This window comes from Pygocentrus nattereri, chromosome 12 (genome assembly GCF_015220715.1).
Source record: "Pygocentrus nattereri isolate fPygNat1 chromosome 12, fPygNat1.pri, whole genome shotgun sequence".
Classification (NCBI taxonomy): domain Eukaryota; kingdom Metazoa; phylum Chordata; class Actinopteri; order Characiformes; family Serrasalmidae; genus Pygocentrus; species Pygocentrus nattereri.
In genome coordinates, this window is record NC_051222.1 from 321416 (window position 1) to 340107 (window position 18692).

The 18692-nt window shown below is 41.0% G+C and overlaps 1 protein-coding gene across 2 annotated transcripts in view; it reads left to right on the forward strand.

The window, feature by feature from the left end:
• Window positions 1–223: 223 nt before the first annotated feature.
• The window catches only part of gpc6a (glypican 6a), a 302633-nt gene continuing 284164 nt past the window's right edge, over window positions 224–18692 (forward strand). For both annotated transcript variants that reach the window (XM_017687095.2, XM_017687096.2), the window contains exon 1: window positions 224–649. In XM_017687095.2, coding sequence (XP_017542584.1) covers window positions 505–649 — 145 coding nt within the window. In that variant the 5' untranslated portion in view covers window positions 224–504. The remainder of the gene's footprint in view (window positions 650–18692) is intronic.

Below are 18692 nucleotides of genomic sequence, written 5' to 3' on the forward strand. Positions count from 1 at the left end.
GAGTGATGTAATGTGCTGAATAGTGAACTGAGTGTTGACTCACAGACACAGTGTGTACTGAAGGTCTGCTCTGCAGTTCCAGTGGTGCTGCTGCTCCACTCCAGGTTTTCCCTCTGCTCTGACTCACTGCTCTCTCTCTCTCTCTCTCTCTCTCTCTCTCTCTTGCTCTCTCTCTCTCTTGCTCTCTCTCTCTCTCCCTCCCTCTCTGTCTGAGCTGTAGAAACACAGCAGAGCGCTGTGCGGTGGTGAAGTTGCCGAAGCTGCTGGTCTGGATGTGTCGCTCTGCTTGGGGGGTTTATCGGACTCCGGCTCACGGGGACCGCTCGGCGCGCGCGAGGCTGAGAGTCTATGTTCACTGAGATGAAGCGGTGAGGATCGTGTTTCCACGTGGAGGAGATTTCAGGAGATCGAGGACCCCCAGCGGGCGAGCGTGTGTGTGTGTGTGTGTGTGTGTGTGTGTGCGTGTGTGTGTATGTGTGTGTGTTTGTGTGTGAGGGAGAGAGGATGCAGGTGTCCGTGCTGCTGTGTGTGAGTGTTTGTTTGGTGTGTGTGTGTGCGGAGGGCAAGTGGAGGAGCTGTATGGAGGTGAGGGAGGCATACGGCGCTCTGGGCTTCAGCCTGAACATCGCTCCACAGCAGGAGATCGCAGGTAACCCCCCACCGCACCCCCACCGCACCCCCTCACTCCGCTCACTCCTTACAGCTGTTGCATGAAGATTATCATCATGATAGGCAGCAGATTTCAGCAGTGCTTGGACTCGAGCAGAGACCCTCCGACTGAATGGCCACTACAGCTGAGCAGCTCCTGCAGCCTCAGCTCAGTGAGGATGAGTGAGCGAGAGAGAGAGTGAGTGTGATAGAGAGTGAGAGAGAGAGAGACAGACAGAGTGAGGTAGAGAGTGAGTAATATAGTGAGTGAGTGAGTGAGTGAGTGAGTGAGTGAGTGCAAGAGTGAGATATAGAATGAGAGTGAGGCAGGGAATGAGTGAGGGAGTCAAATAGTGAGATAGTGTGAGTGAGAGAAGGAGGTAGAAAGTGAGTGAGTGAGTGAGTGAGTGAGAGTGAGAAAGAATGAGTGAGGGACTCAGATAGTGAGATAGAGAGTGAGATGGAGAGTGGGGGACAGAGAGTGAGTGTAATAGAGTGAAAAAGTGAGTGAGTGAGATTGAGGCAGAGAGTGAGATAGTGAGTGATATAGTGAGATAGATAGTGAGTGAGAGCATGAGAATGAGAGTGAGATAAATGGTGCAAGAGTGATATAGAGAGTCAAAGTGAGGCAGAGAATGAGTGAGTGAGTGAGTGAGTGAGTGAGTGAGTGAGTGAGTGAGTGAGTGAGTGAGTGAGTAAGTGAGTGAGTGAGTGAGATAGAGACATAGAGATTGAGTGAGTGAATGAGTGAGACTGTGAGTTAGAGAGTGAGTGAGATAGAGATAGAGAGTGAGACAGTGAGTGAGATAGTGAGACAGGGAGTGAGAGACTGAGTGAGATAGTGAGATAGACAGGGAGTGAGAGACTGAGATAGAGAGTGAATGAGAGTGAGTGAGAGAGTGAGACAGAGTGAGTGAAAGAGTGAAAAGCCTGTAGTTCTTCAGGTCAGTCTGGACATCTCTGTCTGTGTGTGACGACCCCAGAGTTGAAGACTCTGTAGGTCATGTAGCTCAGACTGAATATCCTCTGAGAGATGCAAACAGATTCCAGAACCTAAACTATATGACATTAGAGTAAAATAAACTTCCTATGACATTAGAGTAAAATAAACTCCATATGACTTTAGAGTAAAATAAACTCCACATGACGTTAGAGTAAAATAAACTCCATATGACTTTAGAGTAAAATAAACTCCACATGACGTTAGAGTAAAATAAACTCCACATGACTTTAGAGTAAAATAAACTCCATATGACTTTAGAGTAAAATAAACTCCATATGACATTAGAGTAAAATAAACTCCATATGACATTAGAGTAAAATAAACTCCATATGATATTAGAGTAAAATAAACTCCATATGACATTAGAGTAAAATAAACTCCATATAACATTAGAGTAAAATAAACTCCATATGACTTTAGAGTAAAATAAACTCCATATGACATTAGAGTAAAATAAACTCCATATGACTTTAGGGTAAAATAAACTCCATATGACATTAGAGTAAAATAAACTCCATATGACATTAGAGGAAAATAAACTCCATATGACATTAGAGGAAAATAAACTCCATATGACATTAGAGTAAAATAAACTCCATATGACATTAGAGGAAAATAAACTCCATATGACTTTAGAGTGAAATAAACTCCACATGACTTTAGAGTAAAATAAACTCCATATGACATTAGAGTAAAATAAACTCCACATGACATTAGAGTAAAATAAACTCCATATGACATTAGAGTAAAATAAACTCCATATGACATTAGAGTAAAATAAACTCCACATGACTTTAGAGTAAAATAAACTCCATATGACATTAGAGTAAAATAAACTCCATATGACTTTAGAGTAAAATAAACTCCATATGACATTAGAGTAAAATAAACTCCACATGAAATTAGAGTAAAATAAACTCCATATGACTTTAGAGTAAAATAAACTGAATATGACTTTAGAGTAAAATAAACTGAATATGACTTTAGAGTAAAATAAACTCCATATGACATTAGAGTAAAATAAACTCCACATGAAATTAGAGTAAAATAAACTCCATATGACTTTAGAGTAAAATAAACTGAATATGACTTTAGAGTAAAATAAACTCCACATGACTTTAGAGTAAAATAAACTCCACATGACATTAGAGTAAAATAAACTCCACATGACTTTAGAGTAAAATAAACTCCATATGACATTAGAGTAAAATAAACTCCATATGACTTTAGAGTAAAATAAACTCCATATGACATTAGAGTAAAATAAGCTCCATATGACATTAGAGTAAAATAAACTCCATATGACATTAGAGTAAAATAAACTCCATATGACATTAGAGTGAAATAAACTCCATATGACTTTAGAGTAAAATAAACTCCATATGACATTAGAGTAAAATAAACTCCACATGACTTTAGAGTACAATAAACTCCACATGACTTTAGAGTAAAATAAACTCCATATGAAATTAGAGTAAAATAAACTCCATATGACATTAGAGTAAAATAAACTCCACATGACATTAGAGTAAAATAAACTCCATATGACATTAGAGTAAAATAAACTCCACATGACATTAGAGTAAAATAAACTCCACATGACATTAGAGTAAAATAAACTCCACATGACTTTAGAGTAAAATAAACTCCACATGACATTAGAGTAAAATAAACTCCATATGACTTTAGAGTAAAATAAACTCCATATGACTTTAGAGTAAAATAAACTCCACATGACATTAGAGTAAAATAAACTCCATATGACATTAGAGTAAAATAAACTCCATATGACATTAGAGTAAAATAAACTCCACATGACATTAGAGTAAAATAAACTCCATATGACATTAGAGTAAAATAAACTCCATATGACATTAGAGTAAAATAAACTCCATATGACTTTAGAGTAAAATAAACTCCACATGACTTTAGAGTAAAATAAACTCCATATGACTTTACAGTAAAATAAACTCCACATGACATTAGAGTAAAATAAACTCCACATGACATTAGAGTAAAATAAACTCCATATGATATTAGAGTAAAATAAACTCCATATGATATTAGAGTAAAATAAACTCCACATGACATTAGAGTAAAATAAACTCCATATGACATTAGAGTAAAATAAACTCCATATGATATTAGAGTGAAATAAACTCCACATGACATTAGAGTAAAATAAACTCCACATGACTTTAGAGTAAAATAAACTCCATATGACATTAGAGTAAAATAAACTCCATATGATATTAGAGTGAAATAAACTCCACATGACATTAGAGTAAAATAAACTCCACATGACTTTAGAGTAAAATAAACTCCATATGACATTAGAGTAAAATAAACTCCATATGACATTAGAGTAAAATAAACTCCATATGACTTTAGAGTAAAATAAACTCCATATGACATTAGAGTAAAATAAACTCCACATGACATTAGAGTAAAATAAACTCCATATGACATTAGAGTAAAATAAACTCCACATGACTTTAGAGTAAAATAAACTCCATATGACATTAGAGTAAAATAAACTCCACATGACTTTAGAGTAAAATAAACTCCACATGACTTTAGAGTAAAATAAACTCCATATGACATTAGAGTAAAATAAACTCTACATGACTTTAGAGTAAAATAAACTCCACATGACTTTAGAGTAAAATAAACTCCATATGACATTAGAGTAAAATAAACTCCATATGACATTAGAGTAAAATAAACTCCACATGACATTAGAGTAAAATAAACTCCATATGACATTAGAGTAAAATAAACTCCACATGACATTAGAGTAAAATAAACTCCATATGACATTAGAGTAAAATAAACTCCATATGACATTAGAGTAAAATAAACTCCACATGACTTTAGAGTAAAATAAACTCCACATGACATTAGAGTAAAATAAACTCCATATGACATTAGAGTAAAATAAACTCCACATGACATTAGAGTAAAATAAACTCCATATGACATTAGAGTAAAATAAACTCCATATGACATTAGAGTAAAATAAACTCCATATGACATTAGAGTAAAATAAACTCCATATGACATTAGAGTAAAATAAACTCCACATGACTTTAGAGTAAAATAAACTCCATATGACTTTAGAGTAAAATAAACTCCACATGACATTAGAGTAAAATAAACTCCACATGACTTTAGAGTAAAATAAACTCCATATGACATTAGAGTAAAATAAACTCCATATGACTTCAGAGTAAAATAAACTCCACATGACTTTAGAGTAAAATAAACTCCACATGACTTTAGAGTAAAATAAACTCCATATGACATTAGAGTAAAATAAACTCCATATGACATTAGAGTAAAATAAACTCCATATGACTTTAGAGTAAAATAAACTCCATATGACATTAGAGTAAAATAAACTCCACATGACATTAGAGTAAAATAAACTCCATATGACATTAGAGTAAAATAAACTCCACATGACTTTAGAGTAAAATAAACTCCATATGACATTAGAGTAAAATAAACTCCACATGACTTTAGAGTAAAATAAACTCCACATGACTTTAGAGTAAAATAAACTCCATATGACATTAGAGTAAAATAAACTCTACATGACTTTAGAGTAAAATAAACTCCACATGACTTTAGAGTAAAATAAACTCCATATGACATTAGAGTAAAATAAACTCCACATGACTTTAGAGTAAAATAAACTCCATATGACATTAGAGTAAAATAAACTCCACATGACTTTAGAGTGAATACAAACAGCAGTCCAGCTGTGTTTGTCGTGTTTTCGTCAGGGACCTGAGGTCTTTTGAGCTGGTTTGACAAGTTTCAGTTTAGACTCTCCTTCAGCATCACAGATCAGCTTATTTAATACAGTGAATTATTGATTAGATCGATCAGTTATTGGATGATTAACCACAGATAAGACTGGACTTCCTCGAGGATGTGTGGCCTTGATTTTATAAACTGAATAAACAGTCATTTTCCCTTTTCAACTGTTCTCTGTAGAGGTTCTATATTCTACAGAAAAGGGTTCTTTGACTCAGAACATCAGTGAAACCTGTTTAGTTGGTCTTTAAAGAACCATATACAACTAGTTTTCCATCATATAGAAGACCCGTCTGACCGTACGAGTGACCAATTAATGGGTTCATATGGTTCTCTAGTGTTTGTGATTCTACGCAGAACCACTCCTTTTCCTAAAGAACCTTGCAGATTTGTTTCAGACTGTACAGTGTTGTTGGTGGTGTGTGTGCAGGATACGCCCAACAGAATTAGACTACAGTCTTCCTCTGACCACTACAGCTCAGAGCTGCTCCTCCTGCCCACTGACCGTGTTGGAGGTCTTTGCTCTAAAGTGTGTATATAAATGGAAATATAACTCCGTGTGCATTAATATGAGCCCCCTGAGCAGCGCAGCACTGATGTACTCATTAAACGAGTGTACAGTGGCGTTTAGAATCCGCCTCTCCTGCAGCCCTGACAGACAGTGCTGACCAGCAGGGGGCTCCACTGCCCATCAGTCTGGGCCCACTCAGCTCAGCTCTAAATCACAGCCTGAACTTTAACACAGAGCTGAGAGCACATACACCAGCGTCCAGCAGCGTCCAGCAGCGTCCAGCAGCATCAGAACTCAGACAGACTTTCACAATCCACATCTATTTATGAATTTATTACTGCAGGACTCTCAGCACTGACCACTGACCACAACACAGAGAACAGACACCAGGATCAGAGTGGAACTGAGTCTCCGGCTCAACACGGTGCATAGACTGTATAAAATCACAGGGGATTTACTGTATAATATGCTAAACAATGTCTACTCATGAATAACTGCTTATCTGGACAGAGAGATTAAGGATTTAAACGCCCGAGTGTAAAAACACTAAACACATTCTGTAAATAATAAAAAATGCATTCACTTAAATAAACACAAATCATTTGATTTTAGTTTTATTCGATTTCATTTTGGAGCCTGGAATTCTGTGAAGCTGCTTTGTGAAAACATCAGTTTTAAAAAGCGCTATGAATAAATTTGATTACATTTGATTTTATTTGACTGTGTTTAAATTTCAGTTTTTCTTATTGATCTTTTGATGTTGACGTCTTATTAGTTGCATTATTGTCTTGGTTCTAGTTTAGTGTTTCCCTTCTTAATTCATCTTAATTGCTCTTTTACTTTCATTTGCTCATTTTCTTTGATTTTTTCGATTGTTCCTGCTGTTCTGTTCATTTTAGATTAAACTGCTTTCATTTGAATTTCATTTTCAATAATTATACAAATATATACACATTTACACTGTAATTGATCACGTTTACACTGTAACTGATCACGTTTACACTGTAATTGATCATGTTTACACTAACTGATCATGTTTACACTGTAACTGATCACGTTTACACTGTAATTGATCATGTTTACACTAACTGATCATGTTTACACTGTAATTGATCACTTTTACACTGTAAGTGATCATGTTTACACTAACTGATCACGTTTACACTGTAATTGATCACATTTACACTGTAACTGATCACGTTTACACTGTAAGTGATCACGTTTACACTGTAAGTGATCATGTTTACACTAACTGATCACGTTTACACTGTAAGTGATAACATTTACACTGTAAGTGATCATGTGTACACTGTAAGTGATCACATTTACACTGTAATTGATCACGTTTACACTGTAACTTATCACGTTTACACTGTAAGTGATCATGTTTACACTAACTGATCACGTTTACACTGTAAGTAATCACATTTACACTGTAAGTGATCATGTGTACACTGTAAGTGATCACATTTACACTGTAATTGATCATGTTTACACTGTAACTGATCACGTTTACACTGTAAGTGATCATGTTTACACTAACTGATCACGTTTACACTGTAAGTGATAACATTTACACTGTAAGTGATCATGTGTACACTGTAAGTGATCACATTTACACTGTAATTGATCACGTTTACACTGTAAGTGATCACGTTTACACTGTAAGTGATCATGTGTACACTAACTGATCACGTTTACACTGTAATTGATCACGTTTACACTGTAAGTGATCATGTTTACACTAACTGATCACGTTTACACTGTAAGTGATCATGTTTACACTAACTGATCACATTTACACTGTAAGTGAGCACATTTACACTGTAACTGATCACATTTACACTGTAAGTGAGCACGTTTACACTGTAAGTGATCATGTGTACACTAACTGATCACGTTTACACTGTAAGTGATAACATTTACACTGTAATTGATTATGTTTACACTGTAAGTGATCATGTGTACACTAACTGATCACATTTACACTGTAACTGATCACGTTTACACTGTAATTGATTATGTTTACACTGTAAGTGATCATGTTTGCACTAACTGATCACCTTTACACTGTAACTGATCACGTTTACACTGTAAGTGATCAGCTCAATGTGTTTCTGAGTGAAAACAAAGGCTGATTGATAAATACAGTACAAATGCAATAGAACATCGTATGAATATGAATAAACATAGATCCAGCGGTCAGACTGGGCTGTTTTCAGTAAGGTTATGAATGTGTAGCTTGGATGATCAGAGGTTTGGTTCTTCTCTCTGATCTCCAGCTTCACATGGATCTGTTCAGCTCCATCAGCTGATTTAATTCACTGCAGTATTGATTAGATAAAGCTGGTATTGGATTCTAACTGTAAATACTGTAAATACTGTAAATGCTAATCACTCCTTAGTAAATGTATGATTGTGTAATATTATTTAAGTGGCTTTTAAAATTTTCCAGGTGATTAAAACTTTTGCACAGGACTGTATTTATTACTGCTGTCAGAACAAAACCTTAAATCTCCAAAATGACCCATTTTCCTTTTTAAAGGAAATGAATGTGTTTCCACCACGGAATGTAGAAATGATGTGAAAGCACCGGAGACGGAAACACAGACACGAGGCTTCATCTTCATGTTGACTGTGTGTGAAACATGCAGGGCCGGTCAGGAATGACCCGGGAATAATTGTTATACTTCTCAGTTGTGTGGACGGTCAAGTGTTTTAGTCCAACGAGGACAGAAACTCGTTAAGTCTGGATCTGAACTGTTTATTTATTTATATTTCTCTGAAACTGTAACTTCACATTAACTGTAAACAGGAACTGTGTATTAAAGTGTACAGTAGTGAGTCTCTGTAGAGGACGAGGAATTATCACAGTTCTCGGAACACCAAGACGGAATTTGACCAGGAGAACTTTTACATACAACTGTAGAAAAGAAAAGGGGAGATGGAGAAACGCAGCAGAGGTGAAGTGTAGTGAAGGTGTAGGGGAGGTGTAGTTTAAGTGTAGGGAAGGTGTAGTTTAAATATCGGGGAGGTGTAAGGGAAGTATAGGGGAGGTGTAGTTTAAGTGTAGGGGAGGTACAGGGGAGGTGTAGTTTAAGTGTAGGGGAGGTGCAGGGGAGGTGTAGTTTAAGTGTAGGGGAGGTGTAAGGGAGGTGTAGTTTAAGTGTTGGGGAGGTGTAAGGGAAGTATAGGGGAGGTGTAGTTTAAGTGGAGGGGAGGTGTAGTTTAAGTGTAGGGGAGGTACAGGGGAGGTGTAGTTTAAGTGTAGGGGAGGTGTAAGGGAGGTGTAGTTTAAGTGTTGGGGAGGTGTAAGGGAAGTATAGGGGAGGTGTAGTTTAAGTGGAGGGGAGGTGTAGTTTAAGTGTAGGGGAGGTACAGGGGAGGTGTAGTTTAAGTGTAGGGGAGGTGTAAGGGAGGTGTAGTTTAAGTGTTGGGGAGGTGTAAGGGAAGTATAGGGGAGGTGTAGTTTAAGTGGAGGGGAGGTGCAGGGGAGGTGTAGTTTAAGTGGAGGGGAGGTGTAGTTTAAGTGGAGGGGAGGTGCAGGGGAGGTGTAGTTTAAGTGGAGGGGAGGTGCAGGGGAGGTGTAGTTTAAGTGTCAGGGAGGTGTAAGGGAGGTGTAGTTTAAGTGTTGGGGAGGTGTAAGGGAAGTATAGGGGAGGTGTAGTTTAAGTGGAGGGGAGGTGCAGGGGAGGTGTAGTTTAAGTGGAGGGGAGGTGTAGTTTAAGTGGAGGGGAGGTGCAGGGGAGGTGTAGTTTAAGTGGAGGGGAGGTGCAGGGGAGGTGTAGTTTAAGTGGAGGGGAGGTGCAGGGGAGGTGTAGTTTAAGTGTCAGGGAGGTGTAAGGGAAGTGTAGGGGAGGTGTAGTTTAAGTGTAGGGAGGTGTAGGGGACATGTAGTAGTAGTGTAGATGAGGAGAAGAACCTTCTTTGAGGTTCTCCATATTAAAGATCCAGCAGTAAAGTGAATAAGAACCTCCTTTCTTTCGTTTGTCACTTCACTCACACTCTTCTGTTTAGCTCTGCTTCAGTGCTGTAGCAGGCTGGACTGAGGGCTGTCAGTCATCTATACTCATTATAATATTAAGTCACGCCCACATCGTGCTCTGCCTCGTGCTGTGTTCCGAGCCTTGCTGGCTGTTTAATGTGCCACTGCTTCAGTATCATATGTGTGTGGTTAATATGTCACACGCTGCTGTCGGAGACTTCAGGGGATGTCACATTGACCCAAAGGGGGGCTGGTCGTTTACAGAGGGGGCTGGTTCTGTGTCCAGGCAGGCTCGGACTGTAAGTGAGGCCGGATGATGTTCCGTGGCTGATACAGTGAGTCTGTTCACAGCTGATAATGAGACTCTGGGCTGTAAATGTCAGGAGTGTGAGAGTGAGCTGTGCTCTGTGTGCAGATCAGACGCTGAGTGATCACCATTAGCATTCATTAGACCCCCCCTCCCCAACCACCACCACCCACACCACTCCAGACGCATAATGCTCAGCCAATGGATTCTGGGATTTTGGGCTTTTATGGATAAAATTAACAAAAAAAATGAATGGGCAGGACTAAACTGCTGTAGCTGACTGGGTGGAGCAAAACTGCTGTAGGCTGAATAGGCGGGGCTAAACTGCTGTAGGCTGAATGGACGGGGCTAAACTGCTGTAGCTGAATGGGCAGGACTAAACTGCTGTAGCTGAATGGGTGGAGCCTAACTGCTGTATCTGAATGGGCGGGGCTAAACTGCTGTATCTGAATGGGCGGGGCTAAACTGCTGTAGGCTGAATGGGCGGGGCTAAACTGCTGTAGTATGTGTGCTACAGGCAGTTTTTTGTATATACTGTAAGTTTGAATGAGTGGACGGAGGAGTGGACGGAGGAGTGGACGGAGGAGTGGACAGAGGAGTGGACGGTTCTCTTTGAAACTTTAAAAACCTGAGCAGAAGTTTAGTTTTCAGTTTTATGAGCCCTTTAATTTAAAGGCAGCGCTCAGTGCTGTTTAGGCCGGGCTCTGAAGTTTCTCTGTGACATGTAAACATGTATCTGAGTCTGTGATCACCACTCGGGTGAAACGTGTACGTGTGTAATTGCGCACTAGCGCCGCGCTGAAAGCCTCCGCAGCTCCTCGGAGGACGAGATGAGGGATGCGTCTGATGCGCCAGTAAATAATTGATGTGTTTGGGCTGCTGTGTCCGTTTGTCAGAGTGTCTGTGGAGCTGCTGTAGGAGGGAATCCCTCAGGATGGAAATCTGACGGACGCTTCAGAGATAACGTTCCTACGGGCCCTCGGCGCAGAGCTCCAGGAGTTTCTCCAGGAAACTTTACCCAGAGAACGTGTCTGAGAACATCGCCCTGTCCGTTCCACATTAAAGAGTGTTAAAGTTTCTCATCGTGCCATTAACTCCACAGTGCATACAGCCTGTCTTTAATACACTGCTTTTGTGATGTCATTACACATATCCGCTTGTTCAACAGCAGTTCAGTTTAGCTCCTCCCATTCACCCTGAAGTTATAAAGAGTGTTTCAGCCTGGACTGCTTATTGAGCAAGGCCCAGCCAATCAGAACAGAGCTCATTTACATACATCAATAGTAAAAGTACAGTAACAGAAACTGTTCAACTGTAAGGAATAAGGAGAGGCTGGAAAATGATCGTGTTAAATGAATTATGGCTGTTTATGATAAACAAAACCTCAAAACTGTTAGATATAGGAGAAAATGAAGCATATGGGCCCTTTAATGAAAGGAAAAATAATATGAAAAGCATTAAATGCAGGTCTGTCGGTCTGTCACAGCTCAGGAACGTGTTCGTGTCTGATTTATTTCAATGATTTCACCAAATAAAGAAAAAGGTCAAAAAACAGACCACAGGCTAAATCCCCTGAATTATGCAGGACTTCCACACGTCTTGTGTTTTTTCAGGACACAGTTTTTAATTTAATCAACACTTTATCTGCAGCTGCGCTCATCCACATCACGCCATCGCAGCTCAGTTTCAGATCTTCTGTCGTTTTCACTTCCAAAGCTGACAGAAATCACACAGACGCAGATCAGCACCATCACCTCAGCCGGACCTGCAGAGTTAAAGGGCCTACAGCACTGAAAACTCAACTTTCTTCACTTGTTCTGACAGAAACTGAGGTAGTAAATAAACACTGTTATAGGTTCAATACACAGCCCATCCATACAGTCCAGCGCACTAAGCAACTGTTTTGTGATGTCACAAAAGCCAACTCACTGACATGTAGCTTATTCAGTGTACAGCAGTCTAGCCCCCTGGAGTTTAAAAGAAGGAGGACTGCTTTCTGAGCAAGGCTCAGAACAGCAGACCCAATCAGGACAGAGCTCATTTACATACATCAGTCTTACAGGCGCAGTAACAGCCTGTTTAACTGTGAGATGAAGAGAAAACAATGATGTAAACATGATTTACCACATAAACATTAAAGGAGGAGTACTAATATAGAAGAGAAATGTAGGCTATGGGCCCTTTAATCCATTAGACAGTATGACAGCGCTGGACATTAAGGCGTGTAACTGTACGAGTGATGTTAAAGCACACAGATAATGGCTGGAGCGGCAGGGGAACGGCGCTCGGCGCTCCAGACTGACAGCGTTTACCAACGTGTGACATTTCAAGACTGTGATAGACTCATTTAAATTCGCTGTGAGCCTTCGTCGCGTCTAATTGCTTCTGCTTAACATCTCCCAAATAATCTGGCCATAAATAAACTGCAAACTAGCCGCCTCGCCCCGGGAGACGGGCTGGAGGAGCCACTCAATTACCGCTAATTAGCAATGCTAACACAAAAGCATCAGGTGGCACAGATTGGGATTAGCGAGCGGAGCTGACGCGCGGCGGCCCACGTCGCGTCGGGCCTGTGGGTTTTAATCGCGCCACGCCGAACATTAATAAACCTCGGAAGACAGTTCTGGTGAACAGAGGAAAAAGCGCTATTTCCATAAGCTAATTGCTAAGACAACTCCTTCAGCACGGAGCAGCTGAGCTTGATTAGCGCTGTTTTAGCAGGCCGGATGTAGCGGCCCAGAGGAGAGCAGCTCATCAGGAACCGAGGCTCAGCAGATGAGATCACGCCTGCGTTACTGAGGGTCGTTTAGAGGAAACCGGACCGATATTTACCCTGAAAAGGGGGCTGAAGGCCAAAACATCCACTGGACTGAACGGAGATTTCACTTAAGAAGCTGTTTCACTGCTGAAACCAGTACAGACCAGCAAGCGTTTCATACTAGACTGGTCTTTCCTGGTTCATTCTGGTCTATCCTGGTTCATTCTGGGCTGTCCTGGTTCATACTGGGCTGTCCTGGTTCATTCTGGTCTGTCCTGGTTCATTCTGGTCTATCCTGGTTCATTCTGGTCTGTCCTGGTTCATTCTGGTCTATCCTGGTTCATTCTGGTCTGTCCTGGTTGATTCTGGTCTATCCTGGTTCATACTGGGCTGTCCTGGTTCATTCTGGTCTATCCTGGTTCATTCTGGTCTGTCCTGGTTCATTCTGGTCTGTCCTGGTTCATACTGGGCTGTCCTGGTTCATTCTGGTCTATCCTGGTTCATACTGGGCTGTCCTGGTTCATTCTGGTCTGTCCTGGTTCATTCTGGTCTATCCTGGTTCATTCTGGTCTGTCCTGGTTCATTCTGGTCTATCCTGGTTGATTCTGGTCTGTCCTGGTTGATTCTGGTCTATCCTGGTTCATACTGGGCTGTCCTGGTTCATTCTGGTCTATCCTGGTTCATACTGGGCTGTCCTGGTTCATACTGGTCTGTCCTGGTTCATACTGGGCTGTCCTGGTTCATTCTGGTCTATCCTGGTTCATACTGGGCTGTCCTGGTTCATTCTGGTCTTTCCTGGTTCATTCTGGTCTGTCCTGGTTCATACTGGGCTGTGCTGGTTCATTCTGGTCTGTCCTGGTTCATACTGGTCTGTCCTGGTTCATACTGGGCTGTCCTGGTTCATAGTGGTCTGTCCTGGTTCATTCTGGTCTGTCCTGGTTCATACTGGGCTGTCCTGGTTCATTCTGGTCTGTCCTGGTTCATTCTGGTTTGTCCTGGTTCATACTGGGCTGTCCTGGTTCATTCAGGTCTGTCCTGGTTCATTCTGGTCTGTCCTGGTTCATACTGGGCTGCCATGGTTCATTCTGGTCTATCCTGGTTCATACTGGGCTGTCCTGGTTCATTCTGGTCTGTCCTGGTTCATTCTGGTCTGTCCTGGTTTATACTGGGCTGTGCTGGTTCATTTTGGTCTGTCCTGGTTCATACTGGGCTGTCCTGGTTCATTCTAGTCTATCCTGGTTCATACTGGGCTGTCCTGGTTCATTCTGGTCTATCCTGGTTCATTCTGGTCTATCCTGGTTCATACTGGGCTGTCCTGGTTCATTCTGGTCTATCCTGGTTCATTCTGGTCTATCCTGGTTTATGTTGGTCTATTTTGTTTTATTCTAGTCTAGTGCTGGTTTATGCTGGTGTAGTGCAGTTTAATGCTGGTCTAGTGCTGGTTTATGGTGGTCTATCCTGATTTATTCTGGTCTATCCTTCTTTATGCTGGTCTAGTGCAGTTTAATGCTGGTCTAGTGCTGGTTTATGGTGGTCTATCCTGATTTATTCTGGTCTATCCTGGTCTGTGCTGGTGTAGTGCAGTTTATTGCTGGTCTAGTGCTGGTTTATGCTGGTCTATTCTGATTTATGCTGGTCTAGTGCTGGTTTAAGCTGGTCTATTCTGGTTTATGCTGGTCTAGTGCTGGTTTATGCTGGTCTCTTCTGGTTTATGCAGGTCTAGTGCTGTTTAATGCTGGTATAATGCTGGTTTATGCTGATCTATGCTGGTTTATGGTGGTCTATGCTGGTTTATGCTGGTGTAGTACCGGTTTGTGGTGGTCTATGCTGGTCTATGCTGGTCTAGTGCTGGTTTATGGTGGTCTAGTGCTATTTAATGCTTGTCTAGGCTGTTTTTTGCTGATCTATGCTCATTCATTCTGGTCTATCTTGGTTTATGCTGGTCTAGTACTGGTTTATGCTGGTCTAGTACTGCTTCATGCTGTCCTAGTCCTGGTTTATGCTGGTCTATCCCGGTTTATGCTGGTCTAGTGCTAGTATATGCTGATCTGTCCTGATTTATGCTGGTCTAGTACTGGTTTATGCTGGTCTATCCCGGTTTATGCTGGTCTAGTACTGGTTTATGCTGGTCTATCCCGGTTTATGCTGGTCTAGTGCTAGTATATGCTGATCTGTCCTGATTTATGCTGGTCTAGTACTGGTTTATGCTGGTCTAGTACTGGTTCATGCTGTCCTAGTCCTGGTTTATGCTGGTCTATCCTGGTTTATGCAGGTCTAGTGCTGGTATAATGCTGGTTTATGCTGATCTATGCTGGTTTATGATGGTTGATGCTGGTCTGATGCTGGTTTATGGAGGTCTATGCTGGTCTAGTGCCGGTTTATGGTGGTCTATGTCGGTTTGTGCTGGTCTAGTGCTTTATGGTGGTTGATGCTGGTCTAGTGCTGGTTTATGATGGCCAATAATGATTTATGCTGGTCTGTTGCTGGTTTATGGTGGTCCATGTTGATTTATGCTGGTCTGTTGCTGGTTTATGGTGGTCTATGTTGATTTATGCTGGTCTGTTGCTGATTTATGGTGGTCCATGTTGATTTATGCTGGTCTGTTGCTGATTTATGGTGGTCCATGTTGATTTATGCTGGTCTGTTGCTGGTTTATGGTGGTCTATGTTGGTTTATGCTGGTCTAATGCTGGTTGAAGTTGTTCTGTGTTATATAAAGGTGATTGTGTCGTTATAGATGGTCATATAGAGGAAATGTGATGGATATATAGCCTATAAAAGGTGATTGTGTCGTTATAGATGGTCATATAGAGGAAATGTGATGGATATATGGCCTATAAAAGGTTATTTTGTCGTTATAGATGGTCAAATAGAGGAAATGTGATGGATATATAGCCTATAAAAGGTTATTGTGTCATTATAGATGGTCACATAGAGGAAATGTGATGGATATATGGCCTATAAAAGGTTATTGTGTTGTTATAGATGGTCATATAGAGGAAATGTGATGGATATATAGCCTATAAAAGGTTATTGTGTCATTATAGATGGTCATATAGAGGAAATGTGATGGATATATAGCCTATAAAAGGTGATTGTGTCGTTATAGATGGAGAAATGCTGGAGAAATGAGTCAAGATCAGCCACCAGAAGTGGTCTGCAGTGCTTTGGCTCACAGGGCAGTGAGTCGCTGCAGCCGGCGGCTCGTTTTGCCCCGTCAGGTTTGTGTAGATGCTGATAACAGTTCTTTCAGGGCTTCAGAGAGAAAAACCTGCAGCAGAACAGTCAGCAGCATCTGCACCTTGGCCCATGTGCTCCGCTCCGTCTGACCTCACCGAGACCTTTCTCGGTTCTGTAGGGCTTCTTCTGGTTCCAAAGGAGCTGGTACCCAAATATTCTGATCACATTTGGATTTTAGACTCTTCTCAGCCCCGCATTCAACATCCAGCAGGTGTTATATACACAATACAATGATTCTCAGAGGGTCCTGTAATAAACAACACAGTTCTATTTAGAACCGTGAACACTCAAATAAACCTATGCATGATTAAATGGTTCTTTGCATGGTGAAATGGCTCTTCAGATTGATGGAGGACATGTTGTGTTTGGTTCTATATGGCACCAAAAATGATTATTCTGTTGTTACAGGCTTGACATTGTAAAATAGCAGAACCCTTTTGAGGTGATATAGAACCCTTTTCTAAAAGGTTCTATATAAAAACACACAGCACATTCTCCATCAATCTGAAGAACTCTCTCATGATGCAAAGAACCCTTAACTGATACTCTCACAGCGGAGCTTCCACAGCTCTGACGATCTTCAGGATCTCCTCGGTTTATCTGCTCGCTGTTTGTCATGAAGATGTTTGGTAGCTGTTTAGCTCTGAACAATGAACAAGCAGAGCTTTTTGATGTTTTAAGCCAGACGAGTACCTGAAGTGCCTGTTATTAATCGCTGTGACAGTTTGATAATCAAGATGAAATTATAGAGGCATAACATCAGACTGAGCTGCACCGTAACAACGCCATTCATTACGTTAGAGAGGTTTAGCTTTTAGCTTTATTGTGCTAGCCTTGCTAATGTAGTAGCTTTGCTACTCATATTGATGCGCTACTCTTAGTGACTGTGCTGATGTGCTAGTCTTAGTGACTGTGCTGATGCACTAGTCTTAGTGACTGTGTTGATGCGCTAGTCTTAGTGACTTTGTTGATGCGCTAGTCTTAGTGACTGTGCTGATGCGCTAGTCTTAGTGACTGTGTTAATGCGCTAGTCTTAGTGACTGTGTTGATGTGCTAGTCTTAGTGACTGTGCTGATGCGCTAGTCTTAGTGACTGTGTTGATGCGCTAGTCTTAGTGACTGTGCTGATGAGCTACTCTTAGTGACTGTGCTGATGCACTAGTCTTAGTGACTGTGTTGATGCGCTAGTCTTAGTGACTGTGCTGATGCGCTAGCCTTAGTGACTGTGTTGATGCGCTAGTCTTAGTGACTGTGCTGATGCGCTAGCCTTAGTGACTGTGTTGATGCGCTAGTCTTAGTGACTGTGCTGATGCGCTAGTCTTAGTGACTGTTGATGCACTAGTCTTAGTGACTGTGTTGATGCGATAGTCTTAGTGACTGTGCTGATGTGCTAATCTTAGTAACTGGGCTGATGTGCTAGTCTTAGTGACTGTGTTGATGCGCTAGTCTTAGTGACTGTGTTGATGCGCTAGTCTTAGTGACTGTGCTGATGCGCTAGTCTTAGTGACTGTGCTGATGCGCTAGTCTTAGTAACTGTGCTGATGGGCTAGTCTTAGTAACTGTGTTGATGCGCTATTCTTAGTGACTGTGCTGATGTGCTAGGGTTAGTAACTGTGTTGATGTGCTACTCTTAGTGACTGTGCTGATGTGCTAATCTTAGTGACTTTGCTGATGCGCTAGTCTAAGTGACTGTGCTGATGCGCTAGTCTTAGTGACTGTGTTGATGTGCTAGTCTTAGTGACTGTGTTGATGCGCTAGTCTTAGTGACTGTGCTGATGCGCTAGTCTTAGTGACTTTGTTGATGCGCTAGTCTTTGTGACTGCTGATGCGCTAATCTTAGTAACTGTGTTGATGCGCTATTCTTAGTAACTGTGTTGATGTGCTAGTCTTAGTGACTGTGTTGATGTGCTACTCTTAGTGACTGTGCTGATGCGCTAGTCTTAGTAACTGTGCTGATGGGCTAGTCTTAGTAACTGTGTTGATGCGCTATTCTTAGTGACTGTGCTGATGTGCTAGTGTTAGTAACTGTGTTGATCTGCTATTTTTAGTGACTGCTGATGTGCTAATCTTAGTGACTTTGTTGATGCGCTAGTCTAAGTGACTGTGCTGATGCGCTAGTTTAGTGACTGTGTTGATGTGCTAGTCTTAGTGATTGTGTTGATGCGCTAGTCTTAGTGACTGTGCTGATGCGCTAGTCTTAGTGACTTTGTTGATGCGCTAGTCTTTATGACTGCTGATGCGCTAATCTTAGTAACTGTGTTGATGCGCTATTCTTAGTAACTGTGTTGATGTGCTAGTCTTAGTGACTGTGTTGATGTGCTACTCTTAGTGACTGTGCTGATGCGCTAGTCTTAGTGACTTTGCTGATGCGCTAGTCTTAGTGACTGTGCTGATGCGCTATTCTTAGTAACTGTGTTGAT